At 43.1% G+C, this 20,000-nt stretch overlaps 1 protein-coding gene across 1 annotated transcript in view; it reads left to right on the forward strand.

Annotated features, from left to right (window-relative positions):
* Positions 1–245: 245 nt before the first annotated feature.
* The window catches only part of nfia (nuclear factor I/A), a gene marked incomplete at its 5' end in the record, with an annotated part of 66,038 nt that continues 46,283 nt past the window's right edge, over positions 246–20,000 (forward strand). Inside the window, 1 exon segment of the mRNA XM_084066255.1 lies at positions 246–272. Within this exon segment, the coding sequence (XP_083922381.1) occupies positions 246–272 (27 nt within the window).

Below are 20,000 nucleotides of genomic sequence, written 5' to 3' on the forward strand. Positions count from 1 at the left end.
CTGTTCAGTGAGTTTTGGGATTTTTTTCGGGGGAAAAATGTGAAAGAAAGAAAGAAGAAAAAAAAAGAGCTGGACTCTCCCCCCTCCCTTCTCTCTCTCTCTTTTTTTATCCTGTACACACACGCGCGCGCACACGCACACACGCACACACACAATAAAACACGCAGGACACCCCCCCACCCCCCCCACCCCACGCTCACCTATCCAAAAATCCAAAAATCTGAGATTATAATTCTTCAGAAGAAATGTATTCACCGCTGTGTCTGACGCAGGTAAGTTCACTCATATTTATTAAATATCATAATTCATATTTTTTATAATATTGTTTTTATCTCTCATTGAAGCGGCACTATAACTTAGGCTGCAACACATGGTGGGGCCCGGGGTCCTTGGCGGGGGGGTTCAAGGGGGTCCCCAGCTAAATTTGGCCGATAGAAAAAATAGCAGATCTACAAGCTCGCAGCACGTCACTTTCATGTGGTGCTGCGAGCTTGTAGATCTTATATTTTTCAATATTTGAAAAAAGAACTCTGTTGGAACTGTTACCCCCGTGACCCGATTCCTGATAAGCGGTTGAAGATGGATATTGTATTGAACATTTTTGCATAAATTTAAAAAATAATTTAAACACAAATCTTCTCTTCTGAGGGTCCCTAGCTGGCCCAAAACATTTCCAGATGGGGGTCCGTGGCCAAATTTATATCAATTTGTGGGTCCTTGACACGAAAAAGTTTGAGAACCACAGACGGCTATATAGGATGACAGGCGGCTGCTGCGCTGTGGCTTCATGCTGATAATTATGTTACATTATTATGTTATTTTATTATATCATATTATTATATTATAGCCCTACTTGTTCGGAGAGAGACTTAGATGAAGCTTTATAAACATTATAATCATTATAAACACGAAGCACCGACAGGCTTTTCATTCTCCATGTCTCTCACTGGCAGAGATTCAAAGTTTGGCTTGAATTCCGTTACTTTACGTCCGAAAATGATCCATTTGTAATGTTTCCACTTGAAGCCCATATTATGACTATAGGCTCCATATTCTGGAGGGGGGGGATTAAGACACAAATAAGACGATCTATAAGCTCATTGTGAGCTTTATAGTATAGATCTGCTACTTCTGATGAAGAGATGTATTTAGAGAGAGAAAGGAACCAGTTGCAACTCAGATCCGTTTCACTATGAAGAGGATTTCAGTTATTAAACATTTATAGGAATCTCCGTATATGTTCATATTTGTCAGCACTGAGTTGTATCTAGGCTATTGTATATACCACTGGTTCTCTAAGTGGGGTCCGAGGACCCCCAGGCCAGGGGTCCTTGGGGAGGAGGTATCAGGGTGTCCCCAGCCAGAAGTAGTTAATCATTTTAACTTTAACTGTTATTTTATACTTCAGCTATTCAAAAATAGCAGATCTACAAGCTCATAGCACGTGCCGCGCTATGAGCTTGTAGATCTGCTATTTTTGAAATTATTTGAAAAATCTCAACAACGCGTGGAACATTTTTAATCATTTTGATTTTTTTTTTAACACAAATATTGTATTCCTGGGGGTCCCTGGCACAACGTATTTTGAGATGGGGGTCCGTGTGGTCACATACATGTCATTTAGGGGGGGTCCTTGACATGAAAACGTTTGTGAACCACTGCTTTCTATGTATAATATCAATAGCTAATGCCAGCTCTAATCATATAACTATGATAACGGTATGTAGAATACATAAGGTTAATAACTATGTAATAATGTTATATTAACGTCATATTATATATAGGTTGTAACCACTGTGGTTCTGGTCTAAAGCATGAGGTCAGTGCTTTAGAACCCGCAGGAAAACCTTTCATAATATAATAAAACAGACTTATTGTTTTCCGTCAGAAGTCAGAAGAAGAAGTCAGGTGAAATGTTGTCTTATATTATATATTGTATATTAAAAGTGTTGCTTTTATTCTTCCGATTTTTCTAACTAAAGCTCCTTCATGCTTCAAAGACTTTTAAGTCTTCAGTCTTTAGGCTAAAACAACTTCAATTAAACATTACAAACTATAAGCTGTATTTTTTTAATTTTTGGTGGAAATAAAAAGCGTGCGCCCGCGTGCCCCATCTCACACGCCCGTGCGTGTGAGATGATTGGCGCTAGAATCATATAAATTAATTTACAAACGACACGGAATAATCTCTACACGTGTGTGTGTGTGTGTGTGTGTGTGTGTGTGTGTGTGTGTGTGTGTGTGTGTGTGTGTGTGTGTGTGTGTGTGTGTGTGTGTGTGTGTGTGTGTGTGTGTGTGTGTGTGTGTGTGTGTTACGTGCGTGCGCGTGCTCGACGCACGGGGGTTACTCGAGGTGACCGCACACATAAAAAATGGCATGTCTTGCAGAAAACTCGTATCTCCCTTAGAGACTATATTTCAACTTTTTATGTTTTTTCATAAATTTCACATCCAACTCCTTCATAGTGTGATGCAAAAGCAGCAAAACAATAGCAGATCTACAAGCTCACAATGCGTCATTATGCAACACGTTGAGAGCACAGATCTGCTATTTTTTATATTTGCATATATACAAATATTGTATAATATCAAAAATAGCAGATCTACAAGGGTGAACTTGTAGATCTGCTATTTTTTATACATTTTTAACATCTTATACTCATGTGGAGATAACAATGTTTTGTTGAATATACGTTGATTGTTTAGAAAATATGAGCTGAATAATTTCATATTTTTGGGTTCAAATCAAAACTTTATTCATAAAGTGTCTGTGTTTTAATTCCCTTTAATTGAAATGTTGGAGTCAGACAGATTTTCTATAGTTTTATTGGAGCCAGGATTTTTCAATTGTCCTGTTAATTGGACTCAATACAAATCTATTGGAAGTGGAATCTCAATTAATTCGGCACAGATTCAGTCATTCTTAAAGAGAGTAATTTAAATAACATAGGCCTAACGTGCACATTTTTTATTATTTGTTTTTCTATTATATGATTTTAATATATTTTATATATAAAAAGCTCCGTAATTAGATTGACGCATTAGATTAACACCTTATCTTTTAAAATACGAGACTTAAATGTCCTCAAACCTCAAACTGTCATAATTATACATTTCTACGTATTAAAACACAATAATTAAGACTGTGGTGAATTCCTCAGCATTTAAGAATCAAAGGAATGACTATTTATGTATATTTTATAGATGATTCTATTAATGTTAGAAATGTCAAATATGTAAATTCTGCTCAAAACAGCGTAAAAGGGGAAACAGTGGAATTCAGTTTATTACAAAACATGTGTGTGTGATTTACATTTAGCCTCCAATCCATTCTGATGTGTGTGTGTGTGTGTGTGTGTGTGTGTGTGTGTGTGTGTGTGTGTGTGTGTGTGTGTGTGTGTGTGTGTGTGTGTGTGTGTGTGTGTGTGTGTGTGTGTGTGCATGCATGCGTGCCTGCGTGTATATGTCATGTGTACATGTGTGTGTGTTCATGCATATCTGCGTGTGCATGTATTTATGCCTCTGCGTGTATGTGGGGGGGTTGTGTGTGTGTGGTGAGTGTGTTTGTGCTTGTGTTTGAGCATGACTGTGTGTGTGTGTGTGTGTGTGTGTGTGTGTGTGTATGTACAGTATCAGTATGTGCGTGTGTGTCGGTATGCATGTCTGTCTGTGTGTGTGTGTCCGCCTGCGTGCGTGCGTGCGTGCGTGCGTGCGTGCGTGCGTGCGTGCGTGCGTGCGTGCGTGTGAGACTGACTTCACACTTTCATATTCATAGTCATATTGATATTCAACTGTTTATTATTTTCTGTTTGTTTTTTCAGTGACCCAGTTCATCTGTGATGTCACAGTTCAGTCTGTGAGGTCATAGTTTATTGTGTGAGGTCATAGTTCAGTCTGTGATGTCACAGTTCAGTCTGTGAGGTCATAGTTTATTGTGTGAGGTCATAGTTCAGTCTGTGATGTCACAGTTCAGTGTGTGATGTCACAGTGCAATGTGTGATGTCACAGTTCAATGTGTGATGTCACAGTGCAATGTGTGATGTCACAGTTCAATGTGTGATGTCATAGTTCAATGTGTGATGTCATAGTTCAGTCTGTGATGTCATAGTTCATGATTTGATGTCATAGTTCAGTCTGTGAGGTCATAGTTCATTGTGTGATGTCATAGTTCAGTCTGTGAGGTCATAGTTCAGTCTGTGATGTCATAGGTCAGTCTGTGATGTCATAGTTCTGTGTGTGATGTCATAGGTCAGTCTGTGATGTCATAGTTCAGTCTGTGATGTCATAGGCCAGTGTGTGATGTCATAGTTCAGTCTGTGATGTCATAGTTCAGTCTGTTATGTCATAGTTCAGTTGGGTTACACTGGCTGTGATTTAGCGTTTGAAGTCTGAAGACGTTTTCCACAGAAATGCAAAGATTTTCCAGAAGTTTCCCCCAAAAACATCAATAGTGAAAACAGTCGAACTACAAGCTCAATGTGTCGCGGACGCGACACATTGAGCTTGTAGATCGACTGTTTTCGACGCTCGACACCGTTGTGTGATGGAGCATAAATTAGGGTTAAATCTGTGTTTCTATAAACCGGGTCTCGGCCTCGTTAGAGCTTAATTGGCGTTAACGATGTTATCAGGCCGTACCAGCATGATGTCATCAGACCGCGCCAGCATTTTGTCATCAGACCACACCAGCGTGATGTCATCAGACCGCGCCAGCATTAGTTTACACGCGTTTACACTATTAGTGTAAACGTTGTCTTTATGATAAAACACTTTGTAACGTTGACATCAGACTCACACCGTTACCTCTGTGTGTCTCTATGCAGAGAATATCACCCCTTTATCTTTGTTTCTCCCCTATGGCATTGTGTGGGGGTGTGTGTGTGTGTGTGTGTGTGTGTGTGTGTGTGTGTGTGTGTGTGTGTGTGTGTGTGTGTGTGTGTGTGTGTGTGTGTGTGTGTGTGTGTGTGTGTGTGTGTGTGTGTGTGTGTGTGTGTGTGTGTGTGTGTGTGTGTGTGTGTGTGTGTGTGTGTGTGTGTGTGTGTGTGTGTGTCTACAAGGCGTGCACTGCACACACGGCCGTGTGCGCCAGTCGTTTCGGCGCTTGTAGAACGGCTGTCTAATAATCCCTCACAGCAAAGATATAACACCCAAATATAGGAAATAATCATATTCATCAAAGACATTAAAAATGAAGAACTGTGAAAGCACACGTGTTTATGCCACTCCACAGTGGCATATCAAACCAGTGGTTCTCATCTAGTGGGGGACCCTCCCCTCGACCAGGGGGTCCCCAGCACTTGCCCTATAGCCCTCATCATAACCTTTACATCAACTGGGAGTACAGTTGAGAGGCAGGCCCTCATTTTCAATGTAGCCGAGATATACAGAACATAACAATCAACAGGAATATACATCTATATAGGATCGATATTAAATATATGAATCAGAAGACAGAGAATTAATACTCCAAAAATATTCAAAGGACTGAAACAGAAAGACCAGAACTTAATGAAAGCAGTTAGAGTCTGGAACCAAAGTGTTGTAAACAAACCATTGTGCCCAGTGTTGATTTCGTCGACTAAAACTATGACGAAAAATGTTGGTCGCCTACCTTTTGTCTCTGACGAAAACTAAGCTATGATGACTAAAACTATGACTGAATGTACTGTCAAGTTTGTCAACAAAATACAAACTAGACTAAAATGTTATGGAGGGACGAGTGGAGAAGAGATCCAGTAGAAGTCATTTTATGCTTTGATGCACTCGGGTGTTATGCGCTCTGAAAATAGCAGATCTACAAGCTCACAACGCGTCGCGCTGCGACACGTTGTGAGCTTGTAGATCTGCTATTTTTAGTATATGCAACCAAGTGTAAAATCAGCCACCGCCAACATACATCTTAGTCGACTATAATCTGATGATATTTTTTAGTCGACTAAAACTAAAACATTTCAGAATGACTAAAATAGGACGAAAACTAAATGGAATTTTATTCAAAAGACTATGACTAAAACTAAATAAGAATTTGCTGTCAAAATCAACACTTCTTCTGGAGCTCTTTCAGAATAAAGCTTGTGATGACCTAGCCTTGACCACAATTCAGTCTTATGCAAAGGTTCAAATTTAATGTAGATTTTTTACACTTTACACGTTTACCTGGCGTCCTATAGTTTGTATAGTTTCAATGTGCAGATTATTATGTTGACATTATATAGTTTAGATCAGTGGTTTTCAACCCTTTTCATTTCAAGGTCCATTATTTATTCTGCATTTGAGCCACAGAACCACCGTTTGATGACATTTAGACTCTTAGACCCAAGACTTACAATATTTTGTTGTCTTGGATAAGATTTTGTCCACAATTCACATCCATTCTGTATTGATGTTGGTTCCATAGAGGAGAGATAACAGGCAATCAAAATAACAATTCTTCTACATTCTCTTATTGTGTAGACTTCTTGTAAATTAAGTAATGCAGATGTTTATCAATAATGTAACACATGAGAGCGTCAAATGAAACCAAATGGACCCGTAAGGGTCCATTTGGTTTCATTTGACACTCAAGAGTTAAAGATCTATAAGGGTCCATTTGGTTTCATTTGACACTCCTCTCAAGAGTTAAAGATCTATAAGGGTCCATTTGGTTTCATTTGACACTCAAGAGTTAAAGATCTATAAGGGTCCATTTGGTTACCAACTCTCCATCATTTAGCCGGGGACCACCTGGAACCTCCTCAAGGACCACTGGTGGTCTCATTGAGGTTGCCCTCATTTGTCATTGGTGTCGCCGAGATACATCACAGAACAATTTAATTTTCGTTTTCACATCAATATTCACATATATAACAAGACAAAACAGAGACTGAATCAAAACAACCTTTCCCCTATCGTGTGTTACAACTCAACTAATCTCTCAAGAACAGATCCATCGCTGCGTTTGAATCTGTCGGTAGCCGTGTTGACAACCCGTGCGCATTGGCTACAAGTGGGCGTGCCATCAGATCAGGAAGGAGGCCGCGCTTTACCCAATCAAATGTAGTGGGCGGGATTTACGTGTGTGCCGTTCTTTCCCCACTGGAAACAAACCTAAACTCATTTAACGACAGCGTCCTCGAAGCCGACAAAACCACGGAGAGTTAGTAACATTTTAACTTGCTCTTTCATCATAGAAACAAGTGGGCTTATAACCAAAACCATCCATGTTCTCTGGGAGAAGTGGTGTTAGTGTTCCATGGAGAAATATTGTTTGTGGGAATGAAAACATAGTCGCACCACTGGAAGTGAAAGGCTGAAGGCAGACCAAAACCCCTGTTTCCCTGAACACGGGTCGTCCGTTCAGCTCCACCCAGAGCCAAGTGAAAAATAGCAGAGGGAGCTGTTTTTACTTTTTATTTGGCGATGGGTTCCCAGATTGCAACTCAACATTTAAAAGCACTTGCACACACTTGTGGGTAGGCCTGCCATCAAGGATTTAAATTGACCGTATGTTATTGGAGAACAGATCTTAAATTTAAGCTGTAGGTCATTCCAGGTGGTTGGGGCACTAAAACAAATGGCTGTTTTCCCCGGTTCAGTCTTTAATTTGGGGACCTTTAGCGTGATCCTTTAGTTTACTGAGACACTACACGGTCTCTCTGTATTCTATGATCCTTTAGTTTACTGAGACACTACACTGTCTCTCTGTATTCTATGATCCTATAGTTTACTGAGACACTACACTGTCTCTCTGTATTCTATGATCCTTTAGTTTACTGAGACACTACACTGTCTCTCTGTATTCTATGATCCTATAGTTTACTGAGACACTACACTGTCTCTGTATTCTATGATCCTATAGTTTACTGAGACACTACACTGTCTCTCTGTATTCTATGATCCTTTAGTTTACTGAGACACTACACTGTCTCTCTGTATTCTATGATCCTATAGTTTACTGAGACACTACACTGTCTCTGTATTCTATGATCCTTTAGTTTACTGAGACACTACACTGTCTCTGTATTCTATGATCCTATAGTTTACTGAGACACTACACTGTCTCTGTATTCTATGATCCTTTAGTTTACTGAGACACTACACTGTCTCTCTGTATTCTATGATCCTATAGTTTACTGAGACACTACACTGTCTCTGTATTCTATGATCCTTTAGTTTACTGAGACACTACACTGTCTCTCTGTATTCTATGATCCTATAGTTTACTGAGACACTACACTGTCTCTGTATTCTATGATCCTTTAGTTTACTGAGACACTACACTGTCTCTCTGTATTCTATGATCCTATAGTTTACTGAGACACTACACGGTCTCTGTATTCTATGATCCTATAGTTTACTGAGACACTACACTGTCTCTCTGTATTCTATGATCCTATAGTTTACTGAGACACTACACTGTCTCTGTATTCTATGATCCTATAGTTTACTGAGACACTACACTGTCTCTGTATTCTATGATCCTATAGTTTACTGAGACACTACACTGTCTCTCTGTATTCTATGATCCTATAGTTTACTGAGACACTACACGGTCTCTGTATTCTATGATCCTATAGTTTACTGAGACACTACACGGTCTCTGTATTCTATGATCCTATAGTTTACTGAGACACTACACGGTCTCTGTATTCTATGATCCTATAGTTTACTGAGACACTACACTGTCTCTCTGTATTCTATGATCCTATAGTTTACTGAGACACTACACTGTCTCTGTATTCTATGATCCTATAGTTTACTGAGACACTACACTGTCTCTCTGTATTCTATGATCCTTTAGTTTACTGAGACACTACACTGTCTCTCTGTATTCTATGATCCTATAGTTTACTGAGACACTACACGGTCTCTGTATTCTATGATCCTATAGTTTACTGAGACACTACACTGTCTCTCTGTATTCTATGATCCTATAGTTTACTGAGACACTACACGGTCTCTGTATTCTATGATCCTATAGTTTACTGAGACACTACACTGTCTCTGTATTCTATGATCCTATAGTTTACTGAGACACTACACTGTCTCTGTATTCTATGATCCTATAGTTTACTGAGACACTACACTGTCTCTGTATTCTATGATCCTATAGTTTACTGAGACACTACACTGTCTCTGTATTCTATGATCCTATAGTTTACTGAGACACTACACTGTCTCTGTATTCTATGATCCTATAGTTTACTGAGACACTACACTGTCTCTGTATTCTATGATCCTATAGTTTACTGAGACACTACACTGTCTCTCTGTATTCTATGATCCTATAGTTTACTGAGACACTACACGGTCTCTGTATTCTATGATCCTTTAGTTTACTGAGACACTACACGGTCTCTGTATTCTATGATCCTATAGTTTACTGAGACACTACACTGTCTCTCTGTATTCTATGATCCTATAGTTTACTGAGACACTACACGGTCTCTGTATTCTATGATCCTTTAGTTTACTGAGACACTACACGGTCTCTCTGTATTCTATGATCCTATAGTTTACTGAGACACCACACTGTCTCTGTATTCTATGATCCTATAGTTTACTGAGACACTACACGGTCTCTGTATTCTATGATCCTATAGTTTACTGAGACACTACACTGTCTCTGTATTCTATGATCCTATAGTTTACTGAGACACTACACTGTCTCTGTATTCTATGATCCTATAGTTTACTGAGACACTACACTGTCTCTGTATTCTATGATCCTATAGTTTACTGAGACACTACACTGTCTCTCTGTATTCTATGATCCTATAGTTTACTGAGACACTACACGGTCTCTGTATTCTATGATCCTTTAGTTTACTGAGACACTACACGGTCTCTGTATTCTATGATCCTATAGTTTACTGAGACACTACACGGTCTCTGTATTCTATGATCCTATAGTTTACTGAGACACTACACTGTCTCTCTGTATTCTATCTAACTATATAAATGGCGAGCAACTTCCGCACCCTCGGTGGTGACACCCCACAGCTCTGTTATCGGATAAACAACGCACCGCCAGACCACATGTCTCCTACTGACTCGCCACGGCGGCCGCACTGAATTTACGCCTCGCGTAGGGGACATCTCACTGTTCACTACACCTTTTCCACCGCGCAACATAATTAATTCTACTCACCAAATGTCGGACAAAACGGAAGGGGAGGCAGCTTCGTACCGTTTACCGTGCGCACGACCTCATCACCACAACACCAGGCAGCCGCTGCGGGGGTTTTTTCCTTTTTTTCCAAACTTTTTTTTTGGTCACCATTTTCTCCAGGCACCATTTCTGGTGTAACGTCGGGTGTTTCTTTTCACCAGCCAATCACCTTTCACGTTGCCACGTCCGTTGCCACGTCGCGCTGACGTACGCTAAACAAGCGCTGCCGTGCGCACAATGCAAACGAGCCCAAAGGCGCGCAAAAATAAGCCGACCATTGCTTACACACAAAGTCAGACCTGGCAACGCAGCCTACGCCAATCATGTGTGAGAGATCTACAAGCTATGGGGCAGAGACGCCACCGTATCTTAGCAACAACTACAGCGCTCACTCTCATTGGTCGTGTCACGCTAAGAGCAGTCTCCAGACAATGGCATCGCAGACAGCTTGCTGTTACTGCTGTAGCCATCACAGGCAGTTGCAGCACGACGGACAGGGCGCTGTGATAGCTGCCATGTCGCTAACGCTAACCTGGTTGTCATGCCTGCAGCGGCTGTGCAATCACTTTGTCAACAATGCACGTTCGTGTGGTGAATGTCTATATTGCTGCTCAGTTCGTCCATTGTAGATGGTGTATGTTTGTGTGTGTCTTCTGGAGAACTATGTAGCCCCCCCCCCCCCAAATACACGTACTCACAACAACACCAGGCGGCCGCCATCTTGCAGAAAGGGCTGCCATTCGCCAGCTTTCAGAAAAACAAGCAACCACCTTCATATTTTTTTTTTTTTTTTTTTTTTTTTCCTTTTGGAAATTTTCATCCCACGATTTCCGCGCGGACCACCAGGGGGTCCGCGGACCCCCTGGTGGTCCGCGAAACATACAAAATATAATTTCTTCTACTTATTTTTCATCATTTTGTAACTTTTACATTACACTTTCTTACAAATTTTTTTTTTTTTCCCTTTTTGCAAATGTTACTTAGACAATTTGTCTACCCCCATATACACACGCCCACGCGGGCCCCGTGCGCGTACATGCCTCTAACAGCCATAATCCCCATCTATACTGCCCACTCTGTGCTGCAGCTACACGGATACAGACACAGGGACACGGAGGGACCAACAAAGCAAAGCCCCGTGCGCGGCTGGGGTTGAGGGGGGCGTAGCCCCCCGAAACTCTAGTGATCCTATAGTTTACTGAGACACTACACGGTCTCTGTATTCTATGATCCTTTAGTTTACTGAGACACTACACGGTCTCTCTGTATTCTATGATCCTATAGTTTACTGAGACACCACACTGTCTCTGTATTCTATGATCCTATAGTTTACTGAGACACTACACGGTCTCTGTATTCTATGATCCTATAGTTTACTGAGACACTACACTGTCTCTGTATTCTATGATCCTTTAGTTTACTGAGACACTACACTGTCTCTCTGTATTCTATGATCCTATAGTTTACTGAGACACTACACTGTCTCTGTATTCTATGATCCTATAGTTTACTGAGACACTACACTGTCTCTCTGTATTCTATGATCCTATAGTTTACTGAGACACTACACTGTCTCTCTGTATTCTATGATCCTTTAGTTTACTGAGACACTACACTGTCTCTCTGTATTCTATGATCCTATAGTTTACTGAGACACTACACTGTCTCTGTATTCTATGATCCTATAGTTTACTGAGACACTACACTGTCTCTGTATTCTATGATCCTATAGTTTACTGAGACACTACACTGTCTCTGTGTATTCTATGTATGTGTTTACCTTGTTTACTGTAAGTCACTCTGGATAAAGAGCGTCTGATAAAATACATTGTAAATTGTAAATACAAGATCACAATCAGTTTAAACACTTACAATAACGTATGTGATTTTCCCAAAGAAATTGGGGAATATATTTGAGCTGAGACATTTTAACAACACACATCTTGTATGGGGGGGTCCTATCTATATGAGGGGGTCCGTGGACTAATCCATATTATTTTGGAAGTTAAGGGTTCCTTGAGCATATTTTATACTTTGGCTATTAAAAAATAGCGGATCTACAAGCTCATATAGGACGGCACCAAGTGTTATTTTGCATTTTGTATACTTTGGCTGAAATTATACTTTGGCGATTCAAAAATAGCAGATCTACAAGCTCATAGCACGGCACCGAGTGTTATTTTGTATTTTGTGCTATATTATACTTTGGGGATTAAAAAATAGCAGATCTACAAGCTCCTAGTGTGACACTTGTAGATCTGCTATTTTTGAAAAATCTTGAAGATCTGTGCAAATCTTTGAATATAATATTATTTTAAGTGAACATTTGTAACTCAAATCTTTGCTTCTGAGGGGTCCCTGGAACAACATATTTCCAGATGGGGGGGGGGGTCCATATAATTTTGGGGGTTAAGGGGTCCTTGACATGAACATGTTAGAGAATCTGTGGCTGTCTTGAACCGTACGCTACGCCTCCAGAACGGATCAGCAGCTCGACTCTCTGTACTGGCTGCTGTTGGAACAAATGAACCGGCTGCTCTCTGTGGAATGTGTGTGTGTGTGTGTGTGTGTGTGTGTGTGTGTGTGTGTGTGTGTGTGTGTGTGTGTGTGTGTTGTGTGTGTGTGTGTGTGTGTGTGTGTGTGTGTGTGTGTGTGTGTGTGTGTGTGTGTGTGTGTGTGTGTGTGTGTGTGTGTGTGTGTGTGTGTGTGTGTGTGTGTGTGTGTGTGTGTGAGTGCGTGATAGAGAGACAGCCAAATATCGCGCTAGTATAGTATTTTGTGAGAAACAGACGTTATGAGAATAGAAATAGTTGTTCTATAGTTAGAAAGAAAGATTTTATATAGGGATTATAATATTTTATATTTTATAAGGGTTTACAATTAACAAGAAGATGAATCTTATAATTATAGGATAGGAGTTGGATTAGATCTGCTATATTTCGGCTCAAAAAGAAATGGCAAAATGTATAAAAAAAACGTCACTCATAAAACCGCTGTCCTAGAATGGTGTTGATGTCCTCTCAAGTATAGGAACGTGCGTGCGTGTGTGTTTGTGTTTGTGTTTTGACACTTATTACCCCGCGGACCCCCATTTGAAAAGATAAGCCAGGGACCCCAATAAGAGAAGGTTTTTATGGCTCTCTAGCAGTGATTCTCAACCATTTTAATTTCAAGGACCCCCAGTTTGACATGCATTAGGCTACGGACCCCCATTTAATGGCATTTATACCTCTGGGACCCCAATTCATATTGTAAAATCAATGTTAATTTAACTCTCAGAGTTACAGATCCATAAGGGTCCATTTGGTTCCTGTCCATCATTTAGCTGGGGACCCCCTGGAACCCCCTCAAGTACCCCTAGGGGTCCCCGGACCCCACTTTGAGAACCAATGATCTACACAACTATGAAAAACAATAACCTGTGTTCTGATTGATTGATTGATTGATTGATTGATAGACTGATTTAACCCATTAAGACCTGAGGCCGATTCCACAAATGTCTTTTAAATCAGTGTTTCTCACAGTTAGTTATTAGTCACAAGCTGAAGCTCATACTTTACATTGGTCATATCAGACAGACAGACAGACAGACAGACAGACAGACAGACAGACAGACAGATAGAGGAACATTTTATAATTGTGAAAACGGCCGATCTACAAGCTCACAACGCCTCGCGTCATGCTTGTAGATCTGCTATTATATTCACTGCTTTAGTGTGACACCTGTCTTATGAAGGACTAGCCTGGTTCCAGACAAATCTGCCATTGCAAAAAAAAAAATGCCCTTGGCAGATTAGGTCTGGCCCCTCTCAATAGAGCTTGTATTTCTCTCCCTCCAAAGTTGTGAGGGACCAATCAGGGCCCAGTATGCAAATATAGGGTGGGTTTATCACCAGAGGCATTTTTTGAATTTGCCCCTCGGAAATGCAGGTTCCACACAGAGATTCCAGACTAATATCTACGCAGTGATAGTCTGGCCATGCCAGGCTAATGAAGGACAGGACGTTGATTTGCAGAAAGACTTAAAAAAGAAAAGTTGCAGATCCAAGGTTTTATGTCCTGACAGCGACCGTGTGTGTGTGTGTGTGTGTGTGTGTGTGTGTGTGTGTGTGTGTGTGTGTGTGTGTGTGTGTGTGTGTGTGTGTGTGTGTGTGTGTGTGTGTGTGTGTGTGTGTGTGTGTGTGTGTGTGTGTGTGTGGTGCACATCTACACTGCAATGCATGGACACATACTGTATATATATATATATATATAGTATTCCAATAACAAAGGCCATTATGGTTGCAGGAGACCGGTGATATTTCACACACTATTGGCTGAAGTTGCGCGCGTGTGGACACACACACACACACACACACACACACACACACACACACACACACACACACACACACACACACACACACACACACACACACACACACACACACACACACACACACACACACACACACACACACACATGCGCGCACAGTCGCCCAGATCCTGTTGTTTTTCCTCTGGATTTTGTCCAAACAGAAACCATGCAGTATTATTATTATTATCAGTATTATTATTGAAGACACTGAACACTATAGAAAAGAAAACACACACTGTTTGTAATTTAATGTAATCTCATGGAGCGGCTTCTCAAGCTGTGGGACAGGGCACCACCGGAGGAACGTGAGGATATAGCAACAGGGCCCCCCATAATAATAATAATAATTGGCAAAACACCACAAGATTCTAATGACAACATAACGTTAATGCTTAACATATGTAACCTGGTTCCAGACCAATCTGTCGTTGCAAAAAATAAATTGTCCTCGGCAGATTAGGTCCGGCCCCTCTAAATAGAGATTGGATATCTCTGCCTCCGAAGTTTTGAAGGACCAATCAGGGCCCAGTATGCAAATATGGGGCGGGATTCCAGACTCCAGTAATATCTACGCAGTGGTATTAGTCTGGCCATGCCAGGCTAGAGAATATGATGGAAAAAAAATTACACACAATTGGCAGATGGAGTGACTCATTACCCCGCACCGATCACAAGCAGCACCTGTCAATTGTGTGCCCCATTCCTTTGTGCTTCCCTGTGTCAATGTGTGATGACGTTTGTGATGACCAGAGGATGTTTGGGTCAATTCGGTCCTTCACTCAGTCGCGCCCCTCGCCCGTACAGAAAGCCGCCCGTACAGTTCGTGGAAAAGTGGAGATATTTCACTAAACACACGTTCTCTGGCAGAACTTTCAAATGGATATGAAACTAGAGGACAATATCCATGACTCCTAGTCTTAGGAATTAATTATTGGGTGAGTACAGACGGAGTTAGAGCACTTTTACGCCCGCGCAGATCGTGCTGCACACAAGCGCCGGGTCAGAGTGTTCTATGACTGGATATTTGGAGTATACATGAAATGTATGTAAGATCACAGACATTCTAGGGCCTAGGTATTTATTACTATAAAATGAAGTCGATAAATAGGAACTTATATAGTACATTAAACTGCATCAGACGCTCTTCATCCAGAGTGACTTACAGTGAAGGTAAACACATACATAGAATATAGAGAGATAGTGCAGTGCTGTGGTTAAACATTTTGGTTCAGGTCCAGAGTTAAATTTGTCAACTAAGACTAAAAGACTAAGGTTTTGATATTTAGTCGAATATATATATATATATATATATATATATATATATATATATATATATATATATATATATATATATATATATATATATATATATATATATATATATACATATATACATATATATATATATATGTATATATATATATATATATATATATATATATATACATATATATATATATATACATATACATTCGACCCACACACACACCCATTTTAGTTCATCATCAATAAGTAGCTTTATTAATTAATAGCCTACAGGCTACAGCCCGAGATGTTTCTCCTGGACTCTCGTGGTCCAGGAAAAACTGAAGAAAACTACAAATCCCTGCCAACTGTCAGTGCTTCTTTTCTATTGGTTGGCTCCAAGCATAGACTGTATCAAGGCAAAGTTCCCCATGCAGGGTGTCATGTTACAAAACAACAGATCTACAAGCTAACAACGCGTCGCATCGCAACGCGCTGCGAGCTTGTAGATCTGTCCTTTTTGACGCGTGACGCTGAGAGCAGAAGGGACGCTGCGTCACAGCGCGAGCTTTGAAGTTGGTCTCGAGCGGAACAATAACAAACCTCCTGAGAATAAAAACAATATAAACTGCGCCATCGTTGGTTCATCAAGAAGAAGATAGCATAAAGCAGCTTAAAGAAGAGGGAATGTTTTTAGGTGAGTGTTTAATGGCAAAGAATGTGTCTTTTGACGTTACTGGGGAAACTTTTTATTTAGGTAATTTGCGATGTTGTACCGTGTTTTTGTCGTGTATTCAGGTGGCTTTGAAGACGGTGATAATGGCTGTTATGTATATTAAGTGTGTTAACAATGTGAGCCTCCTATGTGGCAAAAAACACACTTTAACTAGACGTATCTTGATGGGTAGAGTTGCAAAACTGATAGTATTATTATTACAACCATGTTGTGTCTGTCAACAGAGTTAGTGCAGGAGATAACCAAAACAATCGTTCAGTTTGTGATACAAGCATGAAATTTGGTACACATATAGCCAAAGGCATTACAAAAATAATTGGAGATGGAGCCATCGAGAATTTTCAACATGGCGCCCATGGCAGCCATTTTTCAAAATGGACGCCAGAAACAACTCTTTTCATATGACTTAGGGACATACTATGATATTTTAGACATATTTACCATATATTAGTACTTGGTAAATGTCTGTTGGATAATTGAAAAGTTGTCATTTAATATTCAAGATGGCCGCCATTTTTTAAGATGGCAGCCATCATTTGTGTGACTGTCTGATATGGATGATCTTGGTGTCTAATGAGTCATTATTTATGGTGCAGAAATCAAATTTGAAACATTGGAATTGGCCAGAAGCTTCCTTCTACCTCCAAACTGGATGGACAACTGTTTCTTTCATGATAGCAGCCACATTGGCCAAAATAAAATGTATAATTGTGGTCCCGGGAGTGGGTAATTTGCGCGCCTGCTGCCTTCCTTGGATGTGGTAGCCGTTTCTCAGGCTCCCTCTCCGGAATCGAACCCTGATTCCCCGTTACCCTTGGTTACCATGGTAAGCACGTAGCGTACCATCGAAAGTTGATAGGGCAGACACTCGAATGACACGTCGCCGCCGCGGAGGGCGGGCGATCGGCCCGAGTTTATCCAGAGTCACCAAAGCGGACGACGCGGCGCCCGAGAGCGCCGCGCCGTGAGGGTTTTGGATCTGATAAATGCACGCATACCCGAAGGTCAGCGCCCGTTTGCATGTATTAGCTCTAGAATTACCACAGTTATCCAAGTAACTGAGGAGCGATCAAAGGAACCATAACTGATTTAATGAGCCTTTCGCAGTTTCACTGTACAAGCCGTTTGTACTTAGACATGCATGGCTTAATCTTTGAGACAAGCATATGCTACTGGCAGGATCAACCAGGTAGGCCTCCTGTTCCGCCGCGGACGTCGCCCCCGGTTGAGGCGCGCGCCGTGGGGTTGCCGGTCCGCGGAGCTTCGTCCGCCCGAGGCCCCCCGCGAGAGGGGCGGGCGGTTGTCTCCCGGAGGCGTGCACTGCGACGGTCACCGCGGTCCGCCTTTCCCACCCAGCCGGTCGAAAGCGTGTTACGGTGGATCGGCGGTCCATGGCCCGGTACGCAGCTGTTTGGTCGGTCGCCGGAGTACGCGACGCGGGCAGGGTTTGAGAAACGGAGTCTCCGGAGCGCGCCTTCGCGCCCCCGCTGCATACGGATCTCCTTGCCGAGCCCCGGTGAGGGGGCTCGAGGCCAGGCCGACAGCGGGGGCCCTCGGGCGGTCCGTGGCAGGACAACTAGGGCAGACGGGGCGTCTCACTCACGCAAGGACGGGGTCGGCCGCGGAGGAGTGCGGAGGAGAGGCCACCGAGGCCTCTCCGCACGTGGTTCGTCCGCGCCTGTTCGGGCCCGCAGGCTGCAAGCAGCATCCGCCGAAGCACACAAGGTGCCGGCGGGGCCCTTGCAAGAGGCGGGCTTCGTTTGCCAGTCGGTCAGTGGGTCCCGCGGTGGTGGTTCCACCCGGTTCCCGGGGGTCACCGTGCCTAGTGACCCCCGGCAGGCCCGGGGGTGCCTGCGTTCCGTCCCCAGCGTCCGCACACTGGTTCATAAACTCGTTCTGGGAAAAGTTGCCGAGACTCCCGGGAGAGAATTTCAAAGGAGGGGGCCATGGCGGAGCCCAGATCCTCCTGGGCTCGAGAGACCTCCAGGGCGCCCGGCCGAGGCACCGCGCCCGACCCGAGGCCTCTCTCTCGGCCCGGCGCCCGCACGCCGGTTCCATACACTCGAGCTGGCACGAGTTGCCGGTCTGCCCGGGAGAGAATTTCAAAGGAGGGGGCCACGGAATAGCCCAGCTTCTCCCAGGCTCGCGGAGGAGCTCCAGGGCGCACGGCCGCCCGGCCGTGCCCGACCGGAGGCCTCTCTCTTCCCATGCACCCGATGGCCACTGTGGCGTCCAATTTCCTGGTTCTTTCCCCCCTATCGGGGAGGGGGAAAGGGACCCATGGCCACCACCACCGGCGCCCGGCTCGGCCCGCCCGGGCGGCCCCGAGACGGAGCCTCGCCGTCGGCCCCTGCCTCGGCGTCCGCACGCCGGTTCCATACACTCGTTCTGGCAAAAGTTGCCGAGACTCCCGGGAGAGAATTTCAAAGGAGGGGGCCACGGAGAAGCCCAGCTTCTGCCAGGCTCGCGGAGGAGCTCCAGGGCGCACAACCACCCGGCCGTGCCCGACCGGAGGCCTCTCTCTTCCCATACACCCGATGGCCACCGTGGCCTCCAATTTCCTGGTTCTTTCCCCCCTATCGGGGAGGGGCAAAGGGACCCATGGCCACCACCACCGGCACCCGGCTCGGCCCGCCCGGGCAGCCCCGAGACGGAGCCTCGTGCCGGGCCTCGCCGCGGCCGAGCTCCATAGGGACGCTCTGGAGCGAGTGGCTTTGCGAGTGAGTTTGTTATTCTTCTCTATGACCGAACCAGCACATGTACAGAAATAAATAAGGCAAGGAGGAAGTTGTTTGCAAAGAAGCACAACCCAGAATCAATCCCACCGACCAAGGCTGCCCTGGAAGAGCATGTCAAAAGAGCTGTACTCCAAGGAAGCCACGTGTGGGGTCAGGTGCTGGTGTCAACACCAGAACTACCTTCACCGTGCAAATGGGGTTGGTCAAAGACATCAGAGGGAGACTATGAGCCCTTCTGGACATGCCTACCAGATGCAGGCAAGTCAAGTCATGAACGTGTCTCTTGTCAATGTAAGAAGGGTTGTGTTGGGAAGTGCAAGTGCAAAAAAGCTCAGTTAGAGTGCACTGCCCTCTGTTTCTGTGAAGGCGAGTGTGAATAGTCTTCCTTGTGAATGGTTAGACCCAAGGTTTGGCCTCACTTATTGTAAGATATAACAAATCAGCTTAGAAATTCTACAGTTATTCAAATTCTGCAGAAAAAATGTATAATTTGACACAGAGATCATCCATATCTAACCAGGCTGGAAAAAATGGCGGCCATTTTGAATTGTTGATGAATTATCCCAAAAATACATTACCAAGCACATGTGGTCAATTAATTCAACACATTTTGTCTACAGAGTCATATTATATCCATCACTCATTAGAAAACAGTTGTTTCTGGCGTCCATTTTGAAAAATGGCTGCCATGGGCGCCATGTTGAAAATTCTCGATGGCTCCATCTCCAATTATTTTTGTAATGCCTTTGGCTATATGTGTACCAAATTTCATGC

The sequence above is a fragment of the Gymnoscopelus microlampas genome (assembly GCF_963454915.1).
Source record: "Gymnoscopelus microlampas genome assembly, chromosome: 9".
Lineage (NCBI taxonomy): Eukaryota > Metazoa > Chordata > Actinopteri > Myctophiformes > Myctophidae > Gymnoscopelus > Gymnoscopelus microlampas.